This window comes from Callorhinus ursinus, unplaced genomic scaffold, assembly GCF_003265705.2.
Source record: "Callorhinus ursinus isolate GAN/ISIS: 27379988/994484 unplaced genomic scaffold, GSC_fseal_2.0 scaffold3, whole genome shotgun sequence".
Taxonomy (NCBI): Eukaryota; Metazoa; Chordata; class Mammalia; order Carnivora; family Otariidae; genus Callorhinus; species Callorhinus ursinus.
This window is the reverse complement of record NW_027397065.1, coordinates 45,175,544-45,190,932: the sequence shown is the minus strand read 5'-3', so window position 1 is coordinate 45,190,932 and position 15,389 is coordinate 45,175,544. Positions and strand designations below refer to the sequence as shown.

Genomic DNA, 15,389 nt, shown 5'->3' with positions numbered 1-15,389 from the left:
CCAGCTGTTGTTGGCTTTGAAGATGGAAGAAGGAAACCACGAGCCAAGGAATACAGGTGGTCCTAGAAGCTGAGAGGGCAAGGAAACAGATTCTACCCTAGGGATCCTCCAGAAAGGATCGCGGGGCTGCTGAAACCTGAATGGTAGCCCAATGAGACCCATTTGGGACTTCTGAACTACAGAATTATAAGATAATAAACTGTGAGCCATTGAATTTATGATAATTTGTTGCAGCAGCAAGAAGAAACTAACGCACAAACTATACCCATTGGCTCCAGAGCCTGTGTCCCCCTACCCCCGTGTGCAGCATGCCTTAACTGTCAGCTGGGCTAACCCAAGGACTGTAAAGATGAAACTCTAATGCTTCCCATCATTTTGAGTCTAAGAGTCTTCATATATCATTTCCAAACCATACAGCAAAGGGTATGTATAGATTTTACATACATCTCTTAGTTTTGTGAATTTCGAAAGGATGTGGTTATAGCCTTTGACATCAGAGGAGAAGCTCCACATTGTTGACTGAACACTGATCGAAAGATAACACTGAAGGCAAGAGGCCTTTTAACAGCTCTCTGAAAATCAACTGCCTCCCGAGCGTGTGCCTTGTGCCCGAGGCGGTCTCCACTGGCCGTGCCACGGGGTGATGCCCAAGGTGCATCACTTCCCAAGAATTGGATCATGAACAACTTCATCCTCCTGGAGGAACAGCTCATCAAGAAATCACAACAAAAAAGAAGAACTTCTCCCTCAAACTTCAAAGTCCGTTTCTTTGTTTTAACCAAAACCAGCCTGGCGTACTTTGAGAACCGTCATGGGGTATGTGAGCGCTTTGTCTTGTCTTTTTTTAAACAGTATTTTTTTTTTTTATTTAGGGTGGGCTGAATTATGAAGATATACGTGGAATAAAGTAAAGCCAAAGGAGGCACAGACATGCTTGTTAAAAAACAATAAGAGTCATCAGAAGAGAATGGGGAAAAGTCCAGAGGTGGGGTGGTTGTATAGGTGGTTTTAGTTCTAAAATCTGCAAAAGAATAAGTTTAATATTCATTAGTGTTTTTTTCCTACAAGTTTAAGTTTAATTTAAAATTATAATATTTTATGTAGCAAGTGTTATGATTGGATAGAATTTGAACTTCATCTGAAATATACTAGATTTTATGGGACATAGATTAATAAAATATTAGCATTTAATGGGACCTAAGGGATGGATGATCTAGCCCAGTTTCCTTAATTTATAGTGGGGGAAACTGATACTTGGAATGGTTAAGTGATAAGTTCAGTGTCAATGTTTTTATTAATTTAATTCTGTTTGTCCCAATGGTCATTACTCACTTAATATCTTGGAATAATATTCCCCGGGCATTTAATCATCTAAAATTTGCAAGGTCCAATGGTAAAGCTCTTTATCCCTTGGAAAACTTGGCAGGAGACAGGGGCTGTCACAGTGTTATACAGTATAGACCAGGGGTTCTTATCCAGAAGAGTACAGCTGTTTAGCTAGGTCAGTCTTTTTTTATATTCCTAGAGATATTCTTATATTCCACAACATCAGTGATACTATTAACGATTGTTCCTGTTGCCCTTATTATCACTGATAATAATACTGTTATTAGACCAAACTCTACTCCTCTCCAGGTGACTGAGCTGGGCAAATATCTCTACCTTTTGCATCAGATTCTTTCCAACATGAAAGATCTGGAAATACTACCTACAACATTCCTTTCTTCTTTAAAAATTCCAGCACCTGTTGAGCCCTTCTCAGCAAATTTTCAAAGCATGTGTGTGACTTCTTACTATGTCATTGTATTATTTTTTTCCATCATTAGGGAGGGAAAGCACGGGTTTTCACTGATATTTTACTGAAGGGGAAGTGACATTAGGTGTTTGGTGGTCACTTAGAGACAAAGGCATCCCCATTCCTTGTTGGGATCTGACTTGGTAGGTTTTGGCATGAGTTTGGAATCTTTTGAGAGCAGGGTTTGAAGTGTTCAATGAAATGGAGCCCTGAAGGAGGCCAGGCTGGGTATGGAGCCTATGGATGTTGCAGGTGAAATCAGACTGCTTCTTCTTTAGAGGTTTAGACATGCTCATCTTCAGCAGACTCATATTGAAAACAGTCAGTAATCAATCTGAAGGCATATGGAATTATTTATGGCCTGGGGCCCTTTGCTAGATACTCAGTAAGTATTTGTTGACTAAGTTAACAGAGGGTTAGCAGTCAACTTGGAGGACTTATCATACACAGCTGATAAATCACATGGCATCGGTCAATTTTCTCTCTTCCTGTGATACTAGAACTTCTTGTTTCATATTGAAAGAGCAGTCATTTCTTTTAAATATTTTTTTCAAAGCCCATTTTACAGCTCTCTCCAATTCATTTTCCTGACATTTGTTTTCCAGGTATCATCAGCTTTAGTTAGTATTGATTATTTTTGAGCAGTGTTGCTGTTTGTGGGCTGTTTGGTTGTGAATTTAGTACAATATTATTTGCAAATAATCACACAACCAAATGGTCTTGATTCCGAATTTTATTGGTTATAATTTGCATATAGGCAATGTTGTAAAATCACTCCCTTATTCATTTATTTTTTTAAGATTTTATTTATTTATTTGAGAGAGAGGAAGAGAGAGAAAGCACAAGCAGGGGGAGGGGCAGAGGGAGAAGCAGGCTCCCCGCTGAGCAGGGAACCCCATGCAGGGTTCAATCTCAGGACCCTGGGATCACGACCTGAGCCGAAGGCAGACGCTTAACCAACTGAGCCATCCAGGTGCACCTCACTTATTCATTTAAGTATTAAAAAAAAAAATTCCGGGACGCTTAATTCTGGGGAACCTTAAGCTATAGTTCCTAACATTTCCATATGGGATATAGTAGATACATAGTGCACAAACATCAATTTTTTTGTTTTCTAATGCCTATGGCTTATATTCATATACAACATTGATAAAAGCATTTCTTCAAATATAAAAATCATTAGTTAGAAATTTATCCAAAGTCACTGAGAAGTAAGGTATGTGAGCTATTACTATTCATACCCTATGTATGTTCCATTGTTTAGAGCCATTGATTTGCACACAAGTGCGCAGTACATATCACCTATAGGTAACAATAGCATAATGCTTATGGGAAGAAACGTTTTTTAAAAAATTAAAGCCTTAGTCTTATCATCTGTGAAGTGGGTGTGATAATAGTACTCATTTCATGAGAATATGGTAAAGATTAACAGATAGAATGCATTTAGACTGAACTATTTGAAATTACTACTCAGTAGATCAAAAAAGGCCAGATATTGGGGCACCTGGGTGGCTCAGTTGTTGAGCATCTGCCTTTGGCTCAGGTCATGGTCCCAGGGTCCTGGGATCAAGCCCTGCATCCAGCTCCCTGCTCCGCAGGAAGCCTGCTTCTCCCTCTCCCACTCCCCCTGCTTGTGTTCCCTCCCTCTCTGTGTCTCTCTCTGTCAAATAAATAAATAAAATCTTTTTTAAAAAGGCCAGATATTAGCAATTTCATAGAGTTCAACTTAATTATGAAGTAGTTAGCATAAGCCCTGACACCTAGTAAGCACCTAATAAGCACCTAGTAAAAAGTAGCCATTATTTGTAACATCATCATGTCTCTGAAGGAGCAAGCAGGGTGGCATAACATACTCATTTTCAGATGAAGGAAAACATTAAAGTATTCTTCAAAGTCAGGCTAACATCAGGGGCCTGGGTTCTTTCTATTTGGTGACTAAACGCCAAGTCTGTGGAGAGAGACATGTATGCATGATGCAATGTGGCATGCTGAGCCAACCACTGTCCCTCTCGGGGTCACAGCTTCTTTTTCTCTTTTCTTATCTGTAAAATTATGTTCCTTGCAGTTTTAAAATTCTGTGGATTTATGACATCATATGAAAAATAATCCTACCTGCTCAGAAAAAAATTCTGTAATCCTGCACATAAAGTATGTTTTTTCTAACTTTAAATATCCATATGTCTAAACATCCATCCTGATGGAGCCTCTTATTTTAACACGGATTTGGTTCTGGTGTCTGGTAGTGAAATGTGCAAGCATCTTCAGTGGAGCCAGGAAGCACCTTCACCATGCTGCAGTGGGCCAGAAGGAAGCCTGCAGTTGGCAGGTCCTGGCTCACTGGCAGGCATACTTGCAGACACCACCCTGTGCCTGCCAGTTTCTTTGCCAAGTGGTCTGTGATGCCTGGCATTCTTTAGCAGAGGACAATGAGATCAGGGCCCCGTAGTGTCCTGGTGAAGGTTTAAAACTCTGTGCTGGTCGTTGTGGCGGAGAGTATCAGGGAGCCACAGTCCATAGTGTTTGCTGATTTCTCTGGTGTAAATACTCCCATCATGGCCCATTTCAAACTACTGTTGTGATATCTACTGGCTCCCAGAATTCCTCAAAATTTAACCATCAGCCCCATTGGGCCACAGCAAGCCAACTCCAACACACCACTGGGCAGCTTTATAAGCAAATGATGTCCAGAGAGGTGATCACCGGCTGGGCAACATGCCTCATTGCTCATGAGTGAGACCAGACCCTTTCCAGGGGTCAAAGAGAAATGGAGGGCCTTGGGTCCTTCCAGTAAGCATGGGATGGAAGGGGCAGCATAGATGGGGACAAGCATCACTGACTGGTGAGGCCAGTATAGCCAGCTAGAGCTGGATTCAAATTCCAGCTCTATCACTTTCTGGATGTGGATCTCAAGCAAGGTATTTAACCTCTCTAAGCCTCTGTTTGCTATTTGTAAAGTGAGGACCCTGATCCTACCTACCTCAGGCGATGTTGAGTATTTCATGAGAAAGGCATGTGAAAAGCTTGGCCCTACTGGTAGCACCTCAATCTTCGGAAGGACCCTCAGGAGAACTGCAAAGCTTTCCCTGTTTTAATGTCTCTGCACCTTCGGGATCAAGCTTGTGCTGCTCACAAGTGTGTGGGAGCCATTCCATGTATGTGGGGCAGGATAAACTGTCAAGGCCACGTGCTAGTCAGTGTTTGGTCAAGGGTCTCCACTCCGCACGGACTCTTCCCGTTAGCCTGCGGTCTGATCTAGCAGCAGAAACATCTCTTGGAACATGCATCCTTCTTAAATTAAAGATGGCAGATGGGGAGATGGTCCCCTTTCTTTGCTTTTCTTCTCTTTTCCTTGCACATCCGTCAAAGACATAGCTTCAGGTGTCAGGCACATCTGGGTCAAAGACCAGCTCCCCACTTATAAGCTATGCAGCTTTGCGTAGGTTGCTTAAGGCCATGTGACTCTATATAAAGCTATTTACATTTTTTGTAATGATTAAACATTCTGTCTTCATCTTGCTTCCTTTTAATGAGAGGGAGGTTATCATTATTCCAATAATAATAGTAACTAATATTTACTTAACACTTACTAGGTATCAGTCACTGTGCTAAATGTGGATTATTTTCATCTAATCCTTACTACCACCCTATAAATTAGGAAGTACTATTACCCTAATTTACAGAGCAGGTAGCAGAGGCAAAGAAAATTTCAATAACTTCTGTGTTGGAAGAATTTAAATAACTGCCATATATCTCTAAGGCCTACACCCCGCCCCCCCCTCCGATAAATGGTGCTTTTTACCATTAGCAGTAGCGACCCATGACCCATGGGGAGTTGTGGCCTTCCCCGGGTTATTGCAGAGTGTGCAATGCCTTCTTGCTCTGAAGTCCTCAGTGGAAAGGGCGGTCCTGAAAATCAGCAAGCCAGGGCATGGATCTTCTGCAGTGACACATGCTATGAGCTCTATCATTTCCACACATAGTCCAGGACAAATCTTTGTCTTCATTTCTCAGGGAGCCCCACTATGTGCTCAAAAAGAAATGAGAGTTGTGGCAAGCTTTGTCTCCTAAATTTCCTCTAGAATCTTCTCTCCATTTTCTATGGTCACCTTCCCCATAAAAGCTGCCAGCATCTCTCACCTGGGACTGCTACCACCTCCTAATGGTCTCCTGCACCCTCTCTGCCCCAGCCCCAGCATCAATCACAGGCCGTCCTCCATATCAACTCATGTCCCTTTTTCTCCCATCTCTGTGGGATCCAACTACATTAGATTTCCTTCAACTTTAAGGCCCCCGTTTTGAATGTCACTTGCTTGGAAAGCCTTCCCTGATTTCTCTGGACTAGGTCATCTACTCCTATTATCTTCTGCCTTAGCCATCCCTACCCTCTCTTCAGAGCACATCCCAGAGTTGCAATACCCATTTGTTAAAGTGATTATTGTGCTAATATCATTCCCCCACTCTCCTTTAGATTATAATAAGCATTATGAGGTCCAGCACCCAATTTGGTGAAGATGGCATCACCAGTGTCTATAACAGTGCCTGGCAAATACTACTCACTCATTCATTATTTGTGGAAGAAAAGGAGGGAAAGAGCAAGGACATGAGGGATAGATACCATTGGAGAGGTTAGAGTTACACAAATGAACCCCTAACAGAATAGAGCTCAATTCCAAAGGACTAGAGAACAAAGCAAGTTAAAAAGGACTTCAAAAAGAAGAGTCCTTGGTGTAGGAGTAAGTAAACAAGACTCCCTGGAGGTAGAAGTTCATGGCCTAGCCTTGAAAGAGGAAGAAGAAGCTTCAGGAGGTTGGAATTTTAAGAGTTGAGTCAGAGAGGCACATGTAGGAACCAGCAGGTGGGCCAGCCCTCCACCCCTAACACACACACACACACACACACACTCTTTTTAGGAGAACAAAGCACTCTGTTCTCCTTTTTCCTCCTCACTGTCTTACCCTTCCTTCCCCTCTACAGCTAAACTCTTTGCCAATAATATTCTTAAAGCTACCTGAGCATTTTTGCTTGAGATTTTCATCAGTTATAGTCTCTCCATCTCATTCCTGCGTGATTGAGTTGCCTTCTGGCTGGGCTTTCGCTGACACTTGAGGCTCCGTACAATTTATTATCCATCTAGAACGTCTAGAATGATCTTCTAAAATGATAAATCTGGGCTTACGCCCGACTTTAAAGCCTTCCATGGCTGTTTAGTTTAGCGTATTTAACTAAATCCTCAGCTACAGCCTACAAGACTTTTCATCCAGGGGTCCCTACTTGCCTTTCCTATTTCATTTCACACCACAATCCTTTTATCCTGCAGGCTTCTACCACATCTGCCTTCTTTCTGAGCCTTGAACACTCCAAGCTCACGCTTCTTCTAGGGCCTTTGGACGCGGCCAGAATTAGAGTAAGGCAAGTGAGGGGTACACTTGGGGTTGCTCACTCTCCAGGGCATACAAGTGCAGGGTCCTTGCATTTGTTATTCCTGTGGTCAGGAGCACCCCAGGCTTTTTGCAGGGCTGGTTCTGTATTGTTTCTGTCTGTTTAAATATTTTCTCGGGATCCTGTTTTGTTTTGTTTTTTCTTTTCTAAGTACATAGATACGTCAATACATCAGCATCTGCACATATTTATTGTTTATTGATGTGCTTCCCTGTTTATTTTCTGTCTGTGCATCCACTGGAGGACCTTGCTCATCACTGCATCACCAACAAACACCTAGAACAGTGTGGGGCACACAGTAAGTGTCAAGTGGTCAATAAATACCCAGGGAAAAAACAAAGGTCACAAAAGTCAAATTGAATTCAGAAGAGCATCGGGGAGCTAAAAAATGTGGGTCATGTGTAGCGAGGCCAAGGGAAGTAAGGATCCAAAGCGAAGTACTTTGTAATTCAGGCCACTCAAGACGAAAAATGTGCGGTTTCAATGTCCACCTTAATGGATTTTCTTTGTGAATTGGCTTTGCCTTTATGATGTGATGTTGATGTTTTAAGGAGAAAGCCAGTGGATAGAGAGTTTTTGTTTTGGAGGCAAATACTCCCACATTAAAATTAAATTTGATTCCTACTGTTCAGGGAGTGGTGTATCCGTCATCCAGTCTTTGCAGTAAAAATAGGCCACAGAGCAATACTGTAAATGTCTGGAATGCTGGTCTGGAAGGAAGGTTTAACTGGAAAGCCCAAGAGCTCAGTGTCTTGAGGTATGAGGTCCACGTAAAATAGGACGTCTTCATTAAACTCAGAAATGGACCCTGCAGAAAACCATTTTAAAGCTTTTCTCAAGTTTTCATGTGCCAAAGAGTAAATCCTCATCTTTCCATTTCCTTAACCAACTAGTAATAAATTCTTCTACTCCATGAGGTATTAGGCTGACTGAAAAAGTAAATCTTCCAGGACCTAATTTTCGTTCAGAGGTCAGTCTGGGTTTGACTTCATGACACTATGGGTCTTCACCTAAAGTGATCCAGGGACAGAAATAGAAGCTCTGAAATGGTTTTCCATGCATATAAAATTTTCTTTTTATTTATTTTATTTTATTTTGTTATATTATGTTAATCACCATACATTACATCATTAGTTTTTGATGTAGTGTTCCATGATTCATTGTTTGCGTATAACACCCAGTGCTCCATTCAATATGTGCCCTCTTTAATACCCAGCACCAGGTTAACCCATCCCCCCACACCCCTCCCCTCTAGAACCCTCAGTTTGTTTCTCAGAGTCCATCGCCTCTCGTTGTTTGTCTCCCCCTTAGATTCCCCCCCTTCTAAAATTCCCTTTTTAGATCCAATGTCTGCTCAGGTCCTTGAAATTTCAGTAAATTTGTCAGTATTTTAATTAAATAAGAACCTGATCCAAAGTCTTATGTCATCATATAATTCCCACTAACATAAAGGTATTTATAAGCAAGCTTATCATGATATTTTCCTTTTCTGATATTTAAAAAGTCACAGAAATTATACCTGCTTATGATAGAAAATTCAAATATAGGACTTTACCCCCCTAAACTATATCTATTTGTGCCAAAGTTAGTATTATTATTATTATTTTAAACCTAAAACTGTATCAAGGAAACATTTCTTTTTTAGTATATAAAGATTCATTCATTTGTTCAGCAAACGTTTCTTAGCATCTACTATGGGCCAGGCTCTGGGCTAGGTGCTAGGAGTACAGTGGTAAGTGGCAGAGAAAAGGTGTCTGCCCTCCCCAGCTTACATGCTAGGGGAGAAGGCAGACAACAAGGAAGTATATAAATACATGGGGCAGATATAGATGGTGGTAGGTTCTGTGGAAAGACTAAGCAGTAATTGGGGCTGAGTTGGGAAGAAAGGTGGCCAGAAAAGGAATTTATATCCAGGCTGAGGCCTGAAGGATGAGAAAGATCCAGTGATAGGAAGAAATGGGGAAAAGCATTTCAGGCAGAGGATACTGACCGTGTAAAGAATCTGAATTAGGAAAGAGTTTGGCCTATGTGAGGAACAGAGACTTGAACATACAGAGTTCAAGACAGGGGTTCCTGTTGACATCTTATAGACAAATATCCCTCTTCTGGGGATACTTTGGAATCATCCTACTCTGTGCTTTGATGGAAAGGTGCTTGGTATACCAACACTGAGGACCTAGGGTCCAGCACTGAGTTCAGGCAGCCATTAACAGCAAAGACTGAGGACAGATTAGAATCAGTTAAATCCACTTTGATTAATCACAAGAGACAGAGCAGCAAACATTCATATCCCCACACTATTTTTCAAAAATTAATAAAATAATTATACCCAAGGGTTCTCTGTGACTCTTTTGTCTAAAGACATCAACTTACAATATCTGTGGGAATGACCTTTGCTCTTGTGTAGACATAAATTTCATGTAATTATAATCATAATGCATGACAATTTTATATTCTACTTTCTTCATTTGTTCTTTTATAGACACATTTCTACATATCTATGTGGTCTCCAAAGTAATCATTTTCTCATGCATATGATTTTTGTCGTGATCAAATTAGTTCGCTTTGGAGATATACTTATCTATTCTATGTACCTGAATAAATTGATGAAAACTTATCCTCTATTCTTTGGCATTCAGGTTGTTTCCAGGTATGGTGAGAACACTGAAAAATAGTACTATACCTAACATAAAACTGTCTCCTTTTTAAAATCAGCTCCTTACGATCTAGTACTGCGTGTGGGACAACTGTGTCATAGGATAAGATATTTTACGTCCTCTATCATTTGCTGCTATATCATCTTACAGAAATTAAAGCAATGCATGGGGCCACCACAAGTTGCCAGAACCCTTAAAGAAGACTATGCTTCTAAGAAGGAATCCATGAAAATGAAAGAATCCCATTGTTGTGGTGATTTGCAAGAGCACTATTTTTATAGGCTTTGAATGTGATGGTGAGAGAGAGGGAAGATACATATTTTATACACGGATAAGATGATTTAATTTAAAGTCAGTCTTATATATATGTAGATGAACCCACCACATATAGAGCAGGATTTAAGGAGTGCCAAAAACTTCCTCCTCTGCAAAAGATCCCCATTTTTGTTGATGAGAAAGGAGAGGCTTAGAGAGGCTAACTATGTTTTACTAGGCCACACATCTGGGACAAATAATAAAAATTGGATTAAATGTTCTTCAATGGGTACTTTCAAATCTAAGCTTGTTTGTGTTTGAGAAGTCGTGTAATAGAAACCATCGTGGCTGAGAAGAGAGAGTTGGGGCAAAGATTTCATTGGTGAATTTCCAACTCTGTGTAATGGAGGTCCTGGGTGGGGACCCCCAGGCTCACCTGAATGACAGCACAACATTATCACCAACAACATAACCAGCATCACCGCAAGGAGAGGACTGAACACATTCTTACAACTTTCCTCATGTAATCTTCACAGTTCCCTGAAGAAGATAAAAGTAATATTCTGTCTTAGAGAGGGAGCACTGAGACATGGAGAAGTTAAGAAATTCACCCAAGGTCACAGTAGTGGTAGTAAGTGTAAAAGCAGCATCTCGCCTTGGGCTACAATAATTCCCTATACTTTGATCCTGCTAACATGTGTTTTTCTGGTATCACTTTGGTTGCCCAAGTAGAATCTCCTTCCGTGAGAATTCTCTGCAAAACTGAAACAAGCATCTTGGCCATTCTGTTTGTCGCTGAGACTTTGTGAATTCACCAGTCTCCTGTGACTTTGCAGAGAGTGCTTCTGTCGACCTGGCCTCTGTGGGCTGACCAAAATGCGCTCATGAACTTGTAAACCTGAGGCTCTGCTCCTGGGGTGACCTCTGCCAAAGAAAGACACTGTATAAGCCTCAGCACTGTTTAGTTTACCAGACTCAATAATCATAATAACGGCTACCCCTCATTGAGCACTTTCTTAGAATAACATTCTGGGAATGCATACCCAGAGGGGTATACAGGAAAGACCACCAAATAGGGGTACAAGCCAGGACCAGGGGCCCAGAAAGTGAGACTGAGGGCTCTAACACCAAATGCATCCCCTCTTCACAGTTGGTGCTATGGCCAATTTCAGGTACAGTGATCCACAAGGTGCACACTAGATGGTACATGGGCAAATCTGGTTTTGATGTAGTTTTAATTTAATAGTTATACGTTTATTACAATTCACTTTAGGAAAGTATTTTTAAATGTATGGTGGTGCTTTAAAACTTTCTTTCAGAATAAATTTATTTTTTTAAAGATTTTATTTATTTATTTGAGAGAGAGAGAATGAGAGACAGAGAGCACGAGAGGAAAGAGGGTCAGAGGGAGAAGCAGACTCCCCGCTGAGCAGGGAGCCCGATGTGGGACTCGATCCTGGGACTCCAGGATCATGACCTGAGCCGAAGGCAGTCGCTTAACCAGCTGAGCCACCCAGGCACCCTCTTTCAGAATAAATTTAAAACTTTCTTTTAGAATAAATTAGAATAAATTTGTTGAAGTGAAAAATCAATCCATTTAAATAATAGCATTAAGTATATGGTACTCGTTGGTAGAACCACATAACGGTGGAAATTTCGTGGGTGGGTTGCAAACTGAAGACTGGAAATACTGAATCCATGGAATAAAAACATGAATCACCTTTCATGATTCTTTGCTTTTAAATAACAGACAGTCTGCTCAGAGAGTGAAATGTAATAACCCACTGGACATTTAGAGACACGGAGGTGCATCCATAGAGACCAGGGCACTTGGAAAGGTGAGCATGGAAGAGACAGGCGAAAGAGATCTTTTCAGCCCCCCTGCTCTACCTAGAAAGCTGCTACTCAGGGGCAAGGGAGGCTCCTGCCCCAAATGTCTGACCCCCAAATTCCTCTGAATTCAAGAGAAAGCTGGTATAATTTTTGAAAAGTCCATTATAAATCTCAATGACATTAGGTTACTGCTGTCCACATTGCTTTCTTCTGTGTTGTAAATTGATAGTAGTTCACAAAACAGAACTGTCAGTGGAATGAACTCTAGCCCCCCTTGCCTCTATGCCTATTGGATCTCAGGTCTCTGTATGAATAGCCACTTTTATTAGACCATCTTCTGCAAAATACAGACTAATTTTTTAAAAAATGCTTGAATAGATAATACATTCACATAAATGTTTTAAACACAGTCACAAAATGTTAGTCAAGGGCCGACTCCCACCCTTGTCCTAAGCTACAGCATTTCATGGCCTGAAAGCAATCAGTATAATCAATTTCTTATCAGTTCTCCCAGTGATACCTTATGCACATTTTTGTAAATACAGATATTCTTCTTTTCCTCCTTTTTATATAACGATGGCATACTCTACACACACTTCTTAGCCTTTCTTTTGGTTTGTTAGCAATCTTCTTAAAGATCAAACAAACCATACCTATATACAAAGAGCTTCTTCATTTTTTTTTGTGGTGGCATAATATTTCATTGAATGGATAAGAAGTTATCTTAATGTTGGACATGTAGTCTGTTTTCCAATTTTTTTTTCATTACAAATGATGAGGAATGAATAACCTCATCTGTATGTTACTTTCTATGTCAATATGTCCATAATGGGTGATTTCGCCCATCAATGGCAATGTCTGGAAAATGTTTTAGTTGTCATAACTGGGGAGGGGAGTGCTGACATTTTTGGGCAGATCCCAGGGTGCTGCTAAGCATCCTACAAGGCACAGGACAAACTCACAACAAAGAATTATCCAGCCTAAAATGTTAATAGTGCCACGGTTGAGAAGCCTTGGTCTATAGAAGACCTTTCTAGAAGTGGAATTGCTGTGTCAAAGGATATTTGCATCTGTTATTTTATTGAACGTGACCAAATTATTCTCCAAGAAGTTGTGCCAATGAACATTCCCCAGGGCCACATGTGAGATGCTTGCTTTGTCAAAACTTCACCAACACCATTACCATATGTTTTGATCTTTGCAAGTCTGACAGGTTTAAAAAATGGTATCTCGGTATATAACTTATTTGCATTTAAGTTTTTGTAGTAAGTTTGAGCATTTTTTCATATATTTAAGAACACTTTCTATTCCTTTTGCCTGTTTTTCTATAATCTTGTTAGTATTTTCCTTAGTAATTTGTAGGAGCTCTTTATTAGTTCATTCCTTTGTGCAGACTAGTTTTGACCTACATTTTCATTGTTGAGAGATTTGTATCCACCGGCCAATCATTCTGGAAATCTTATTCAAACCATCTCTATTAAAAGTTTTGTCATAGGGTTCATACTCATCATTTCTGCTGCACACTTATCCTTACCTGTTGTTCCTTCAATCAACCAATTAACAAATATTGATTGAGCATCTCCTTTGTGCTAGGGTTATTTTCTGAAACGCTGTGAAGTTATTAATTTATATGCTTTGACTACTGACTCTCCAATGTTTGAAAGGTATATGGAAAAACATACTCTTTCAAACTCATTAAAAACCCACAGAGCCTATTCTGGAAAGAAGGAAGGTTTTGAAAGAGCATTCACAGAGCAGAGACAAAATGTGCAGGGCACCTGGAGGATCTACTTCACCCTGGCATATAGCACTCACTTCTTGCTCTTACTTTCTACAAAACTCCTTTTCTCTCTGCTTCCCTTTGAAAGCAAAGCTAAACAAACATGCTTTTTTAAGGCTAGGATCACTAATATCTTTAACTAACAGGCCTGGAAATTATTCTTGAATTATTGCTTCACTTCTAAGATAAATATACCCACATAAATGTACAGAGTTGCCTTTTTAGAATCTACGGAGAAAATGGCTATCACTCAAGAAGAAGATGAGAGGACCTGTCATGAACTTGAACTGCCATGGATATAGAAAAGCAGGTGACAGGTGCTGCCTAGCTGCCACTTACTGCTAATGGGGTCAGGAAGTCACAAAGGCAAAGAGCTACATCATTTTGCACAGCCAGCATTCGACGTGTACCTCTCAGCCCTCTCCCATAGTCATCTGCCAAGGCTATTGTACAGTGTTTTGTTTTTAAATTTATAACTGCTTTAAAATATTATTTTCATTTTTCTGTTTAGTAAATTTACATGCTCACTGCAAAAGCTTCAAATATTACAGAAATACATAATTTACATGGGAAAGTCTGCCGTAGTGCCACCCACAAGTGAGAGCCGGTATTAGCAGTGTTCCTTTTGTATTATTTCCTTGAGTTTTGCATATACTATTATAAATATAATGTAAACATAAATATAATATAAATATAAATAATATGTTTTATTATTTCTTTTCCCAAAAATGAGATGATGCTCCATCTATGGCTCTAAACCTGCTTTTTTCAGTTAATGTATATATTTTCGTTCCTCTGTATAAATTGCTTTCTCTTTGTTAATGGCTACAGAGTAGTCACAGGATAGATGAACCATAAGTAATTTAACCATTTGTCTATTGGTGAATATTTAAGTTTCTCTAGGGTTTAGTGAAATAAATAATGCTGTTGTGAAATCCTTTTCCCTACATCTTTATGTATTTTGAACAAATGTTTCTATAGGATAAATCCTATAAGGGAAATTTTTCTTTCTCTCTCTTTCTTTCTCTCTTTCTTACTATTAAGAGTATTACTGGTTTTTTTTGTTTTGTTTTTAAAGATTTTATTTATTTATTTGACAGAGAGAGACACAGAGAGAGAGGGAACACAAGCAGGGGGAGTGGGAGAGGGAGAAGCAGGCTTCCCGCTGAGTAGGGAGCCTGATGCGGGGCTCCATCCCAGGACCCTGGGACCATGACCCGAGCTGAAGGCAGACGCTTAACGACTGAGCCACCCAGGCGCTCCAAGAGTATTACTGTTTTTAAATACAATAAAAAATATATATTCAGGGCAAAATAGTGAAACAGTATAGAAGGATATTAGGTAAAAAGCAAAGCTCTCTTTCTACTTCCTACTCCCAGACACCAGAACCATTGCTGCAATGTCTGCTCTTAATAGCATCTTGTGAGAAATACATTCATAATTTTAAGAAAGGATCCCAAATTTCCCACTGGAAACTATATGAGAGTATAGTCCATTATCTTTTTTTTTCTTTTCTTGCTTTTTCTTCTTTTTTTGAGTAAAATCCCCACTTTTTCCTCTTGAGTAGTCAGGGTGCTACTACTGACAAGACGGCAGACTTTAAGGGAAGTTAGAGTGTTTTCCCCACAGT

The 15,389-nt window shown here is 40.1% G+C and overlaps 1 protein-coding gene across 3 annotated transcripts in view; it reads left to right on the top strand.

The window, feature by feature from the left end:
* The first annotated feature begins 526 nt into the window (after positions 1 to 526).
* ITK (IL2 inducible T cell kinase) overlaps positions 527 to 15,389 on the top strand; it is a 63,143-nt gene continuing 48,280 nt past the window's right edge. For 2 of the 3 annotated variants that reach the window (XM_025867151.2, XM_025867150.2), the window contains exon 1: positions 527 to 816. In XM_025867151.2, the coding sequence (XP_025722936.1) occupies positions 679 to 816 (138 nt within the window). In that variant the 5' untranslated portion in view covers positions 527 to 678. Of the gene's footprint in view, positions 817 to 11,896; positions 11,985 to 15,389 lie in introns of all 3 variants that reach the window. The other variant, XM_073890542.1, reaches the window with a different exon arrangement.